This window comes from Equus asinus, chromosome 4, assembly GCF_041296235.1.
Source record: "Equus asinus isolate D_3611 breed Donkey chromosome 4, EquAss-T2T_v2, whole genome shotgun sequence".
Taxonomy (NCBI): domain Eukaryota; kingdom Metazoa; phylum Chordata; class Mammalia; order Perissodactyla; family Equidae; genus Equus; species Equus asinus.
This window is the reverse complement of record NC_091793.1, coordinates 141,620,874-141,636,965: the sequence shown is the minus strand read 5'-3', so window position 1 is coordinate 141,636,965 and position 16,092 is coordinate 141,620,874. Positions and strand designations below refer to the sequence as shown.

Genomic DNA, 16,092 nt, shown 5'->3' with positions numbered 1-16,092 from the left:
ACCCTAGGCTGCCAAAGCAGAGCCTGCGAATTTAACCACTCAGCCATGGGGCCGGCCCAAGTCTATTTATATGAAATATCTGGAATAGGTAAATCTGTAGAAACAGAAAGCAGACTGGTGGTTGCCAGGGGCTGGAGGGAGGGGCAATGGAGAGTCACTCTGTCATGGGTACAGGGTCTTACTTGGTAGTGATGGAAGTGTTTTGGAACTAGATAGAGGCGGTGATGGCACAACACTGTGAATGCGCTAAATGCCGCTCAGTTCATTTAAAAATGGTCAGTTTTGTTATGTGGTTGTACTTCAGCTGAAAAACAAAAAAAAATAGCATTCAAACTGGAAATTGTTTCCATTTCACTTGCTAGGCCCTCATGAGAATTCCAAGCCCCAGTCTGGTCAAGGTACTTAAGAAAGATGTGGAGATTAAGTGCACAATGGGAGAAAGGGGAACACTGACTGAGGCGGGGCCTTTCTGGGCTTTTGCCTTAAGCAGTGTCCTGGATAGTGGCCTCATCCACAAGATGGAAAACCAGCTGAAGAACAGGTTTAGAGGAGAAATGAGAAGTTGTTTTGGACCTGTGTTCCATGGTGAGTCTGGAGCTCAGGGATGAAACTGTATAAACGTGAGAATTACTGCCTTGGCTGTGTGTCAGTGCGAGGACAGGGACTTTTCAGGCCAAGAAGTGTGTCCTCAGTATCTGTGAAATGATAAGCAACAGCAAATGTGGCTGAAGAGAAGGCAGGCATGCTGTGCTTTTTGAGGTCCAAGCACCTGAACACGGCTTGCAAGTAGGGTGACTCTAGGGCCTGGTTTGCTCAGCACAGTCCTTGTTTGCGCCTACTGTCCCCATGTAATTTATGTCAGCCTTTCACTCTCAGCACTGTCTCAGTTTGTACAATAAATTACGTGGTCACTCTTTGTAGAAGAAAAGAAAGGAAATTCAAGTAACTCCTTCAATACAACGACAAGTCTAACAAGCTTAACAAACACATCATGGCAATTTTAAAGAAGTACTTTAGAATAAATGTGACTGCTTATCTTCAGCAGTTGACACAACAGTATAGGAGAGTCTCTCATTCCTATGCTTTCATTAAAGAGCAGATTAACCACATCCCCTCCCCTTTCCTTCCCTTTTATGATATGCTCATAGAACTTCAGAATTACACGGGGACCTGAAAAGTTATCTATTCTTGTTCTTCCAATGCAAATGGCATTTTATGACATCGAGACAGCCGGTCATGTCTCCCATGGGTTGTCTCAATAGGGCAGTAACATCTCCAAATCTTCAAATGGGCATTGTTCAGCCTTACTGCAGAAAGAAATCTTGTGCTAAAAATTGGGAATATAGTAAAATCAAGTAACTGAAGGTATATTCTTGTTGCTTGAATTAGTTTTCCATTGCTATGCAACACAAGCTTGTGATATAGTCTAACATAACTTTTGCTCATTTAACAAACCAAGAAAATATAGCTTAACGCTATTACCAAAAATCAAAATATAGAGATCCCATCCCCAAAAAAGAGACTTACAGAGATTTAAAAAGCATGTTTATGTGACTGCACATAAATGTTTGTGTAAAAAGGGCATTATGACAGTTGGTACCACAAAGATTACAGTAAGAAAAAGCACTTTATGACAATATTTCACAAATTCACAAGGATCACTTTAATGTACAAAGCAATTGCTACCATTGTGAACACAAAGCAGCTAATATGTACATAGTGTTAATAAAATGCATTATAACCCGGTACATTTTTTTCTCTTTACACAGATAAAGCACAAAAGATTTAGGTAAAAAAATTAAAACAGGGATGTTTCTAGAATGTAGGGAATTTCCCTCATTATAATTATTTATTTAGTATTCAACTCTAATAGCAACATCAGAGTTAAAAAATCAATACCCTGTTTGTGCTGATAGTTTTGGGGGGAGGTATTCTTTACCCCAATCCTCAAGGAAAAAACAAAACAAAAAAACCCAGCTTTCTTTCTAGAAACTTCCCTGATTATTTTGTTTCTAAAAAGTTTCAAGTGATACATCTAGGTTAGAAATAATTCCTTTTTTAGGTGAGGATGACAACTGACGTGGACAAATCAGTCGGGGACAACTTTACATGGAAAACTGCTAACTAGCACTCTTCTTTGCCATCCCTAATCTATACTCACAGAAAAATGCTGACAAATTACTTCCCACTTGTTATATAAATAATTTTATTACATACACAACTTGGAGTGGCACCTGGATAAAAATACGTCTATAAAGCATTTACCAATTCAATTTTAAAAACATAAGAAAATAAAACCTCCCAAACACAACAGCAGGCCCTCCTACTTGGCCAGCTAACAGGAGACCTCCATCCACCGGGGTGCTCTTCCTCCCTACCGGTTCTAAACCATTTCAGATTTACTCTCACATCTCTGAGAAGCTCCTCAGACAGAAGCTTGGAAATGCTGTATTTCTATAGGCAAGTATTAATGCCTGTATAAAGTAGGTAAAATTTGAATTTCCTACTGTTCGACCCTTTTCAAAGACACTTCCTGAAGGTCGTTCATTTTCCTTTTACTTGCTGGTGAGATTAATTCAAATGTATCACGTTATACCCAGCCAGGACCTGCACCCACAGAACCAGAATGCAGACAGGTCAATGTTTTCTCTCTGTGCTAAACAACTCTTCCTGTTAATAATATCGACATGCTTCACAGGCTTTTTTTTTTTTATTTTTATTTTTTTAAAAAATAAATTTCAAGCTAAAACACCTGAAATATAATCCCTCCATTCAAATGGTATCTGGTCCCTCTTAAAGTCTGTCTGCCCCCTGAGGACACATACAAAGGCTTAAGCTACATTCACTAATCACAAGAACTTATCATAAGCAGATGAGACAGATGGAACTTCAGCACCCTGTTTGATTTATTTGAAATTCTTCCATACTGACTCGGCTTCATGATATGTCCACCCCCTCAGGGATTAGTGCCTCTCCCAGCCATTGATTCTAGAGTCAAGGAAACCAGTTCCTAATACATACAGCGACTGTGCAGTCAACTCAAAAGTCAACATGTCAACTTAAAAGGATTCAAGATGTATGTGAGCCACCCGACAAAAAGCTCTAGTTGTGCTTTGTACAACTCCGTGAGCAAATTATCCCACGACTCTTCACCTACAGGCTTACTAAGCACACTTCTCTTCCCCTTCCTCACCGGGAATCAGTTAGATTTAGGCATTATTTCTTTGATGTTAACAAAGCCAATTTACAGTGAAAAGAATTTAGTCAAATGATTATATGTGGTCTCCATGATGACCAGAATTCACTGCCCTGAAAAATCTTTTACTGTTCTGGACAAATTCATGGATATCTTGGCATCCTATAGACAGTATTAATGTTGGGGTGAGGATAGTGTCTCATTTAAAATCGGAAATAAATATTTACTCACTTGAGTTGCTTTTCCTGCTCTCTTTATCCATGATGAAAAAGATAGGGTTCGAACCCATCTTTTAATCAGCTGGGCTAGTCAAATCTAATTTCCTGATATTTTTCTTTTACAGCTATTTATAAGGCTAGCCTTTAGGTGCTAAAATATTTTAATCAATGAATAGCTTCCATTAAAAAGTCACATGATTTGAAGAGAGGAGAAAGACATGAAAAGTCAGTTGACAATTAATTGATGAGGGAATTTCTCAAGTGGCTAATACCCACACTGGGTCATTTTTAAAAGTGCAAGTTACACCAAACATTTACAAAGAATATAATGTAAATATAATCCAAGTAAATATACAACTTTTGTATTAGGTCAATGGCAAACAAGATACCAACAGTTTTCAGGGCTACAAAAGAAACAAAGTCTCTTGAAAATAACTGAAAAGGTGTATAACCACTGTTTCTAAAACTCATTTTAATTCAAAATCTTAACTTTAAGATATTAGTCTTATTTAATCCTGCAAAACGAAGCAGCCTTTTTGATCGTCAAAATAAAGAGACCAATATATGCTAACAGCTGACTGTAGTTGATCACAGAATGAAAAACATTAAAAATGAAAAGAAACAATCTAGATTGAAGTCACTTCAAGTAAGTAAAAGCATCCTGGTTCAAACACACTTGTTTCTTCCTAAGCCTTTGTATGATTCCACATGTCGCCCAAACAGTCAGTGATATAGGGATTAGGCCTGAGAGACACAGATGGACTTCAGCCAGGTGGACAAACTGCCGACTGCTATGGTGCTTTCAGATACTAGCACTCCTGCTGACACCATCAAAACACATTTTCTGACAAAAATCCCTGCTCAAATGAAAACATCAAAATTCCTCCCCCAAGATGATTTTTGAAAAATCAGTGGTACCTTTTAGAAGGTATCTTCAAAATTCTCTTACCACTGTTATAGCTGCCAGAGACAAAGCATAAAAACCAAATACTTTTGGGGGGGTAGTTTTCAAGTGACTAGTAACATTTAAAAGTATCAAGCCAAAGGAAAAAAACAATGAAAAGAAATAAAATACTTGGAAGAAAATTAGAAGATAAAAATCAATCATGAGTGCTGTAGTAATGCAGTCCAAGAAACTACCAAAAGGGATGCACTAGAACACGCAAAAATGTAAAATTTCATCTGACCTCAATATACTATAATACTCAGCATTCCTGACTTAAAAGCTCTCAGAGCTTCAGATTATATACTGTATGTATATATATATATGTACACATATATTATACAAATGCCATTTCCCCCCCAAGAATATCTAAATGAACAGAGCACCTATGACAATGTTACGGTTGCCAATACGGTACTTGAGTTTGAAAAAGAATGAACTTAAAATTACATCTGGTATCAATTTTTTAATAACGTGAACACATTGGATCTAGCCCTTTCTAAACCACTTTTCAGTTAAACACTATCAAAGCTTGAAAACTTATAAGAGCAATATATCAAAAATAAACCCCTCCCACTTCGTTTTTATTAGAGTTCATCTGTCCTATAGATAAAAGTGCCACATGGCCCTATATTTGCAAAGTGAGCGATACCAAACTTGCTATTTCTAAGCAAATCAGTAGCATTATGTACAGATTCCTATGATGACATTTTCATTCCCTTTTGGCCAATAAGGAGAGAAAAAACATTTATAACATGGCCACATATGTTCTTGGCTACAAGATTTTTTAAAAAAATTGTCATTTTCTTAATAAAGGTTCTCAAAGTTGCATGCTTAAAAACAAACACCTTTCTCCAATTCTCATTAAAAAAAAAATGTCTGCACAGAAGGGGCTTAATTTCTATCTGTATAAACTGAAATCTTCAAGTCTCTCCAAGGGTCTAAAACAGTTTTAGCAAGAGAATATGCTTCTTACCTCATCATTAAGTAGCTGACTTCAAACCAGTGCAATCATCCTCAGGTACAAAAGACCTGGTCTTAGTTAACTTAAAAATCCAACCAGCTAATATGGATGTGATTGCCTTATCAGGGACTAAAGAGGACCACCAACTTCCTAATTGAATAAGAATGCCCCAACTTTTGAAGAACGTTCAACTTCAGAGGAGAGAACACAACTTACTAAATACTAGGCAATTTTCATTTATAAAGCGTATGACATTCAAAATGTTAAATTTTGACAATTTGACTCATTAAGAAAGAATTCTAATTTGTGAGCATATTTGTGATTTTGCTTGGTTTCTGTCAAACCAGTTTTGGAAAATGAGATACCTATGTTGGTATACAAATAATTTTTATGCTGTAACTTTCCCCATTAGCTCAGCAGATAACACCAAACTTTATAGTCCTTTGAAAGCCTTCTTGAGAATCTGGTGAACTGTCCACATATAAGACTACATCACCCAATTCTTAGAATGATGCTCCTTCATAAACTCTGTTCATCCTTGAAAAAAGACAATGGCTTGTTACAAACAAAAATAAACCATGTACAAATATTAATTAAACATCTTACTTTTCAAAATGAACCCAATAATTAATACCTATATTTGCATATTTTGTTAACACAATTAACAAACTTAACTTTTTCAAATAAACCATGACCAAATATAAAACATTAATTTTCTAGACTCTCTTTTAAAAGGAATAACCTTCTCAAATGAGAAATTATATCCAACATTATGTCAGTCTCTTATTTTATAAATCCACCTTAGTCTTATTTTTCTTTTAAAGGGTAACTTTTACATTTACCAGGTTTAGTGAATAAATGAGTAGTTAACATTAAAAGGAGTACTGGAAACAATGTATGATAATACGAATACAGACTGTTCTGGTTGGAAGTTCAAACAGGTAGCTTATAGAATGACAAAGGCTATATAGCGTATTGGAAAGCTAAAGCATAATTATCCTTTTTAGAAGAAAAAAAATGTTTTGCAAGAATGACAATCCAAATATTGTAGTACAGCAGTCACTCAAATATGTCTGAAGAAAATTACTTTCCTTGTGCACATCTAATACTGTACTTTTTAGAACTAGATCCTTACAATTTCTTTCATTAAAAATTCACTAGAGATATTCTGTTAAAGTACGTTAATATGGAAAAGATTTAAAATTAGTATTTTTCTACAACACATAACATTTTATAAACAATATATCACTTTGCTTTATTTAGCCTCTTGAAGGCTTTCTGTTGGTGGTATAACCTAAGTGCAAATGGGAACAGTTTAATTCAAAATATCCTTTTAAGTAAATGAGTGACAATATAATTATTTTTGAAGGCGATGACAAAAACATTTATTTAAAAACCTTGTTATGTAACTCAAGGGGTTGGTTTACTAATGAGCATCTTTTTACTAAGAATTTAGTACTAACTAAAACAAGCTTTGTAATCTTATTTACTTTGATTTAATTTAAAATTCAAATACCATGCTCTTTCATTCGTTGGTTACTTCTTTTAATGTATTCAAAAATGTTGAACCCCTACAGAACTGAATTAAGAATCAACAACTGCCCTATGGAAGAGCTCTAGTTAATACAGAATGTTTTTAAGAACCAAGGACAAGTTTTCAGTACTGAAGAAGAGAATGTACATAGAAAACACTCCAAATTCATTCTTAATTTCTTCAACACCACACTATAATTCCTTTTTAGAGGGTACGTCTCAACAATTTTCCATAATTCACAATGAAAATGTGAAAACGTGTCAATTTGGCAATCAACACCTCTTCATTGCACCTTACTTACTTTATGCCTGCGGCCCACACACTACTTCAGCTCAAGAGGCTGGGGTAATTCTGTCCCTAAGGCAATCAAGGAGCTCAGCACAAACCTTGAAATCATTTAAAAAAAGATTTTCTCTTCCTCATTTCCCCCATCAATTTACAAGTAAGCAAATTATTACTTTTTGACGAGGGTAGGGGGTGAAAAGCAGAAGTCTCTTCATGATTCCTGGTGCTGAAAATTTCTCGAGGGGAGACGTGGAGGCAGGTGTTGGAACATTCACAGTTTAATGCAAAAGCACAAACGAATGAAATTCTGTAGTTGCTTTCAGGCAGTTTTGCGCATAGAAAAAAAGAAATGTTTAGAAAATAAAATGTTTATTTTGTCTCTCTGGTTGTGGCCAAGCCAGTTCTTTTTCCACCATAACAGGCGAAATTTAAATCCCAAATTAATCTGATTTGTGGCAGTAAAGGTCCTTAAGTGCTTTTAGCTCCTCAATCAGTGTCTTGTTTTGGTTTTCCAGAACTGCCACTCTGTTTTCTAAACATTTCACATATTCTTTCTTCTTTCTACGACATTCTCGTGCTGCTTCCCTACAAGCAAAAAAAGGACAGGAAAGATTATGCAGCACTTCTCTATCATTTATTTTGGGTTAGACACAGTACATTTTTTTTAGAGAATTAGCTCAAAGCAACAAACATTTTAATATAGACTGGGCATTTGAAAAAAAATATACAGAATGACTTGGAAAGTACCTTATATAAAATTTTAATATACCATAGAAGGTTGATTTAAAAAAAACAAACATGAAAACCCCTAACCAACCAAAAGGGCTGAACAAGCACTTAAAAATTACATCTATCACTGTTTATTAAAATGTTCAGCATCATACCTATAAAACTGGAACTTCTATCAATAACAGTAACCAAGAAAATAATAAGACAATTTCAGTGTGAAAAACATCTTTTAAATAGAAAAATCTCACAAACTCATCATTTCAGGGCATTAAAAAAAAATGTAACACAACAGTCTCTTCAGTAAGTGACATTGGGAAAACTGGATATCCACACGAAAAAGAATGAAGTTGAACCCTTACCTAACAATGTAAATAAAAATTAACTCAAAATGGATTAAAGACCTGTCAAATACTATAAAACTTCTAGAAGAAAACATAGAGGAAAAGCTTCAAGACACTGAATTTGGCAGTGATTTCTTGGTTATGCCACCAAAAGCACAGGCAATAAATAAATGGTACTACATCAAACTTAAAAAGTTCTGTACATCAAAGGACACAATCAACAGAGTGAAAATCAACCCCCTACGGAAAGGGAGAAAATATTTGCAAATCATACATCTGATGAGAGTTAATATGGAGAATATACAAAGAACTCCTGCAACTCAACAAGAAAATAACCTGATTAAAAAATGGTCAAGGACTTGAAAAGACATTGCGCCAAAGAAGATGTACAAATGACTAACAAGCTTATAAAAAAGATGCTCAATATCACTAATCATTAGAGAAATGCAAACCAAAACCAAAATGAGGTATCACCTCACACCCATTAGGATGGTTACTATTAAAAAAAAAAAAAATCCCAAAATTCCAAACAGCAAATAACAAATGTTGACAAGGATGTGAAGAAATCTGAACCCTTGTGCACTGTGGTGAGAATGTAAAATGGTGCAGCCACTATAGAAAACACTATGGTGATACCTCAAAAAATTAAAAATAGAATTACCATATGATCCAGCAATCCCACTTTTGGGTATATATCCAAAAGAATTTAGAGCAGGATCTCAAAGAGATGGAGCCAGACCTGGGGGTCTGGTGGTTAAGATCTGGCGCTCTCACTGCCGAGGCCCAGGTTTATCTATCTCCCCATCAGGGAACCACACCATCTGTCTGCTGGTTGTCATACTGTGGTGGCTTCGTGTTGCTATGATGTTGAAAGCTATGCCACCAGGATTTCAGATACCAACAAGTTTCAGTGGAGCTTCCAGACTAAAAAGAAAGGACCTGGCTACTCACTGGCCAGGAAAACCCTGTGAATAGCAGAGGGGCATTGTCTGACACAGCGCTGGAAGGTGAGATGATGCAAAAAGACCGGGCAGGGTTCTGTACACAGGACTGCTAGGAGATGGAATCGACTTAATGGCACTAACAACAACTTGAAGAAAGATTTGCATACCTGTCTTCACAACCGCATTATTCACAATAGCCAAGAGGTAGAAGTAACTCAAATGCCCATCAACAGATGAATAAATAATAAAAATGTGGTATATACATACAATGGAATAATATTAGCCATAAAAAGAAGGAAATCCTGTCACACCTACAACATAGATGAACCTTGAGGATATTATGCTAAGTAAAATAAGCCCGTCACAAGAGGACAGATACTGTATGATTTCACTTACATGAAGTATCTAAATTAGTCAAACTCATAGAAACAGAAAGTAGAATGGGGATTGCCAAGGACTGGGGGGAGGAGGAAATGAGGGGCATTGTTTACTTAACAGAGTTTCAATTTTGCAAGATGAAAAAGTTCTGGAGATCTGTTGTACAACAATGTGAATATACTTAGCGCTACTGAACTGTACACTTAATAAGGTTAAGATTGGAAATTTTATGTTTTCTACCACAATTAAAAATTAAAAAACTATTTTAAAAAAATCTAACATTAAAAATAAAAAAAATCTTTTGGTGAGCTACTAAGTCTAAACTAGTAAATGTTTTTTTAGTTCTATGCGAGTAAAAGCCACATCTTTCTTTAATACCCTCTGTCACTAGCACAGGGCCTGGCACAAGGTAAGTACTTACTGTTGAATGAACATAACAGTTGAAAGCAAAAAAGTTCCAAGTCTTTCTTTAGAAAATGAAAAAAAGCACCAGTTTACAACCCCTCACTTACAACAGTGGCAGTGTAGTACAGCAGTTGAGAGCAGTATCTTCAGTGTCAGATTCTTTCGTTTAAGTGCTGCTACGCCTTACCAAGTATGTGACCACATGCAAATTACTTCACCTCAGTTTCCTGACTGTAAAACAGGATCATGTGATCTACCTCAGAAGTTTTATGAGGATTAACGGAGCTGACAGATGAAAAACACATAAAATAGTGGGTGGCATTCTGTAAATGCTATATATGTGCTAGTTATTATTATTTCTCGATAACTCAAGTGGTGGTACATTATAATTCCATTAATGTCTTCATCCCCACATAGCCCATCAGTTCAGGAAAAAAGGAGCATTTCTTGGAATTAAGAAAATGGCACCTAATGTTGTATTATCCATGATAGAGAGACATGGACAATACACGATCCACTGTATCACACTCTACCACGGGAGAAAATTTTTTGGAAATGGTTTTAAAAATGGCCCAACATTCCAATGAACAGTGAAGACAAGCCAAGAAGCTCTATGAGGCACAGAGAGATCTAAATGATGACAGTGGGGATGATTCAGAAGTCAATCTGGATATTCTGCATGTGGTGAACTCCAACACTGTAGAAAGCAGGAAGGATGTATGTACACTTACAAATCTAATTTCAGCCAGGGCCGACTAATCTGTTTCCTCTGCGTTCTCCTCGCCGTCCCTTGAGAACTTACAGTCCACAGGTTCCTGTATGAGTGCTACGTCTACACCCGAGTTTCCAAAGTTAAACTAATATGATCCCATAGGTTAGGTCTCCCAGCTTTGTTCCACCAAAATCAGTAGACTATAGTGTTGTGAAAGATTAAAATATATGCTTCTCAAAGGAAGGGGAAAAAAAAAGAAATACTAAGCTAAGAAAATTAACTTATTTCTTTAATGCAAAACCTCATGGATCCTTTCAATATGCTAAGGTGAGCTGAGACTCTCTCCAAAGAGGAATTCTTTGTAGCATGTCCCAAGTGGAATTTGACTGTACAATACTTTTTTGGGGGAATAAATTTCAAGTAACACTGTCTTGCAGAATGATGCTCAAGTTAGGCACAGTTAGTTGTGTTGCTTCCAGCAGGTCCCTTCCCATTCAAGGACTGTTTCCTCATCTGTTTAAACAAAAAAACCCAACCAAAGAAACAAAAAGGACGAATCAAAATGTCCCAAACCAACATGGTTAGCTTTGTATTAAGGTTTATGCATAACCAGGAAATAAATGTGGCACGTCATTGAAAGCACCTGTTACAAGTGACAGGGCAGAGGGGTGGCAAGCAGTTTCACAGTAAAACAGGCATTACTATATTTTGGAGTAGAAAAAAAAATCCAAATAAACTTTAAATATAAAAAATTTAAAGAAATCTTTATTTTGGAGAATGCTTCTTAAAGCTTGTCAAAAATTTGTAAGTAATTTTAAGAACAGAAGAGAATGAAAGGACCCTCCCAGAGGATTAGTCTGAGGACATGGTGTAAAGATTAAATCGACCTCTGATGTCTTCAGCACAGAAATAGGATTTTATGATTCTAAGGATTGTTGTAGACAGATGGCCTATAAATTCTGAAATCAATTTGACAGACATTTTCAGGAAAAAGTTCTTTCACATGTTTCAACATCCTCCTCCTTCATTTACTGAACTAATTCTTTGCCTCAATTTGATACTTTTATTCTGTTTCACTTCTTTCCTTCTTCAGCATCGCCAATTCTTCCTTACTACTTGTTTTCTCTTTTGCTTTCAAAGTTGTTTACCAATTGTATTGATTTTTTAACAACCAATTTTCAATTTGCTCTTCCTTTTCTAGTTTCTTAAGATGGAAGTTAGGTTGGCGAAGTTTTGTAAAGGGCCAGATTGTAAATATTTTAGGCTTGCGGACCAAATGGGCTCTGTCACAACTACTTAACTCTGGTGGTGTTGGATGAAAGCAGCCATGGGTAATACATAATGAAATGAGCATGGCTGTGTTCCAATAGAACTTTACTTATAAAAACAGGGAGTGAACGAGGTGCGGTTTGCCAACCCCTGACACTGATAACTGATTTAAGACTTTCTTTGATTGAGCCCCATCTCACAAATTTTTGCCATATTTTCATTTGCATTCAGTTCAAAAAGTTTATTTCCTTTGAGATTTCCTTTTTGACCTAGAGATTTAGAAATGCTTAATATTTATTTAATTTTCAAACAAGTGGGAATTTTCCCAGATGTTTTATGGTCCAAGAACACACTTTTCCCATTCTCTTAAATTAACAAGTGTCATATAAATGTCAAATAGGTGTAATTGGTTGATAATATCATTCAGGTCTTCTATATCTTTATTTTCTGTCCTCACTGAGAAGGGTGCCAAAGTCTTCACCTATAATTATGGCTTGGTCCTTTCTCCTTTTAGTTCCATCAGCTTTGGCCTCATGTATGAAGTTCTATTAGCAAACACATGTAGAATTACTATGTCTTCTTAGAGGTCTGACCCCTTTATCATGATACAATATCCGTCCTTAACCCTGACAATGTTCCAGCTTCCTTTTGATTACTATTTGCATGGTATATTCTTCTCCATCCTTTTCCTTGTAACCTATCTATGTCTTTATATTTGAAGTGAGATTCTTGCAGATAGCATATAGTTACGTCTTGATTTTTTATTCAGTTTTATGTCTTTTACCTGAGTTAGACCACGGGTTGGCAAACTATAGCCCGTGGATAAAATCCACATAGCCTATTTTTCACAATTGATAAATGTCTAGCCAAACTAACCAAAAAAGTGACAGGGGAACGAGAGAGAGAAGCCACAAATTATCAATATCAGGAATGAAATTCCTATTAATCCCAGACATTAATAGTTAAGTAAATACTATAAACAACTCTATGTCCATAAATTTGACAACTTAGAAGAAATGGACCAAATGCTTAAAAACACAAACTTCTAAAATTCAATGAACAAACAGATAGTCAGAGTTATCTGACATAAAGAGATTCCATTCATGGTTTTAAAAAAAACTCTCAAAAAAAGAAAACTCTAGGCCCAGATGGTGTTACTGGCAAATTCTAGTAAATAATTAAGGAATAAATAATACTAATACTATACAACCTCTTCTGGAAAATAGAACACTTCCTAACTCATTTTATGAGGCCAACAACCCTGATAACAAATCCAGACAGAAACACTACAAGAAAAGAAAAGTAAAATCCCTATCTGTCATGAACACAGACCTGAAAATCCTCAACAAAATATTGGAAAATCAAATCTAGCAATATGTTAAAAACCACAAAACATCATGACAGTGTGTGGGTCTAGCCCAGGAATGCATGCATGTCTTAACAGTGGAAAATCAGTCAATGTAATTCACCCTATTAACAGACTAAATAAGAAAAAACATGATTACTTCAAGAGTCAGAAAAGCAGTTGACAAAATTTAACAATCATTTATGATAAAAAAAACTCCCAGAAAACTAGGAATAGAAGAAAGCTTCCTTAACCTACTTCAGAGCATTTACAAAGAACCTACAGCTATCATCATATTTATGGTCTCCCAAAGATGTCCATGTCCTAATCTCTGGAATCTCTGAGCATATTACCTGACGTGGCAAACGGGAATTCAGGTTGTTAATCAGCTGACTTAGAATAGGAAAGTCATCCTGGATTCTGGGTAGCCCCAATATAAGCATATAGGTCCTTAAAAGTGGAAGAGGGAGGCAGAAGATATGACTATGGCAGGACGACACAGACAGATGTAACACTGCTGACTTTGAAGATGGAGAAAGAGGGCCACGTGTCAAGGAATGGTGGGTGGCCACTAGAAGGTGGAAAGGGCAAGGAAATAGATTCTTCCGTAGAGCCTCCAGAAAGGAAGAGAGCCCCGCTGACACCTTGATTTTAGACCAGTGAGACCCATGGTGGCCTTCGGTTCTAGAGAATTGTAAGATAATAAATTCGTGTTGTCTAAGCCATTAAGTTTGTGGTAATTAGTGAGAAGCAGCAGTAGGAAACTAAGGTACTCCCTAAGATGGGAACAAGGCAAGGATGTCCTCCCTCACCACTCCTATCTGATATCCTATCAGAAGTCTTAAACTCTGCAATAAGGCAAGAAAAAGAAAAGTCATACAGATTATAGTCATGTGCCACATAGAGATGTTTCAGTCAACGACAGACCACATATTTGACGATGGTCCCATAAGAACAGTACCATACAGCCTAGGTGTGTAATAGGCTGTACCATTTAGGTTTGTGTAGATACACTCTATGATGTTCGCACGATGATGAAATCACCCAACAATGCATTTCTCAGAAGGTATCCTCGTCATTAAGCAATGTATGACTGTAGAAAGGAAGAAATAAAACTGTCCATATTTGCAGATGACATGATTGTCTACGTAGAAAATCTCAAGTGTCTACAAAAAAGCCCCTAGAATAAATAAATATAGAATAGTTACATGATAAAAAGGTTAATACAGAAGTCAATTTTATTTCTACAGACCGGCAATGATCAAATATTTAAATTTAAAAAACATATGTACCATTTAAAACAGCCCCCACCGCTACCAAGAAAATGAAAAGCAAAAGCCCAGAGGTATTTATATATAAATCTAACAAAATATGTGCAGGAAATCTGTATGCTGAGAAATGGACAGTATGCTGTGTTCACAGAAGGGAAGACTCGCTATTGTTAAGACGTCCAGTTCTCCTAAGCTGATCTGTACACTCAGCACAATCCTCATCAAAAGCCCAACAAACTCATTTTAAAATTTATATGAAAATGAAAAGAAACTAGAATAGTCAAAACAATTCTGTAAAACAACACAATTGGAGGACTCACACTATCAAATTCAAAACTTACTGTGAAGCCAGAGTAATTGACACTGTGGTATTGGTGAAAGGATACAGAGAACAACGAAACAAGCTAGACAGCTCAGAAGCAGACCTATACAAATATGGCCAATTAATTTCTGACAAAAGAGCAATGGCAATTCAATGGAGAAAGAACGTCCAAATACCAAAAATGAAAGTTGACACATCTTATACCTTATACAAAAGTTAACTCAAAAGGGATCATAGACCTACATGTAAAACATAAAACCCTAACACTTGATACAGAAGAAGTGGAACTCTCACACATTGCTGATGGGACTGTAAAATGGTTCAAGCACTTTGGAAAACAGTTTGGCAGCTTTTTATAAAGTTAAATATATGCTTACCTGACCTCCTAGCCAGCCCACTGCTAGACATTTACTCAAGTGAACTGAAAGTTCATATAACAACCTGTATGTGTTCATAATAACTTCATTCATAATCTTCCAAAAATGGAAACAACAAAGATGGGTCAGCAGATAAATAAGCCACAGTATATCCACACAATGGAACACTGGGGACAAAACCAAGTACAGATTCATGCAACACTATCAGTGAATCTTACGTGCATTTTGCTAAGTGAAAGAAGCCAGATCCAAAAGGCTGCATACTATATGATTCCATTTATATGAGAATCTGGAAAAGGCAAAGCCATAAGGATAGGAAACAGTTCAGTGGTTTCCAGGGGCTAGGGGAGGGGATAGAGGCTGATTACCAAGAGGCATCACAAGGGATTCTTTTTAGGGTGGTAAAACTGTCCCATAAGGCACTGTGGTGGTAGATACACGATACTATACATCTGTCAAAACCCATACAACTCTGCAGCACAAAGAGTAAAGTTAACTATATGCACATTAAAAAATAAAAAACAGGATGCTGATGAATCCCAGAACTGAGCGAAGGTGGCAACAAATGTAACTGGACTACGAATGTGTGACATAACCTCATTGAAGAGAATGGGAAAAGAGGAGTAGACCTAAGTAACTGAAAACACGCTTTCCCTGGTACTTTAAGACTAAAACAGAAAGAACTAAACATAAATACTGTATTGTAATTGGTAAATTTGTTTCTCACAGGGGCACAAGTTAGCAATTCTGAAACTATTTTATATGTATACTAGACTTAACAAATATGTAAACAAACTATATTTAATGGAAGGCCAAGTTTCAGTCAGAGAAATAAGTTAAATTAAGCCAAGAGGGGAAG

The 16,092-nt window shown here is 36.1% G+C and overlaps 2 protein-coding genes across 16 annotated transcripts in view; one reads left to right on the top strand and one right to left on the bottom strand.

The window, feature by feature from the left end:
• The window catches only part of METTL21A (methyltransferase 21A, HSPA lysine), a 51,459-nt gene that overhangs the window by 16,928 nt on the left and 18,439 nt on the right, over positions 1-16,092 (top strand). The window lies entirely within an intron of this gene.
• The window catches only part of CREB1 (cAMP responsive element binding protein 1), a 63,187-nt gene continuing 48,623 nt past the window's right edge, over positions 1,529-16,092 (bottom strand). For 8 of the 13 annotated variants that reach the window (XM_044768307.2, XM_044768312.2, XM_044768314.2 and 5 more), the window contains one exon: positions 1,529-7,725. In XM_044768307.2, the coding sequence (XP_044624242.1) occupies positions 7,581-7,725 (145 nt within the window). In that variant the 3' untranslated portion in view covers positions 1,529-7,580. The remainder of the gene's footprint in view (positions 7,726-16,092) is intronic. The other 5 variants (XM_070508473.1, XM_044768313.2, XM_070508474.1 and 2 more) reach the window with 3 other exon arrangements.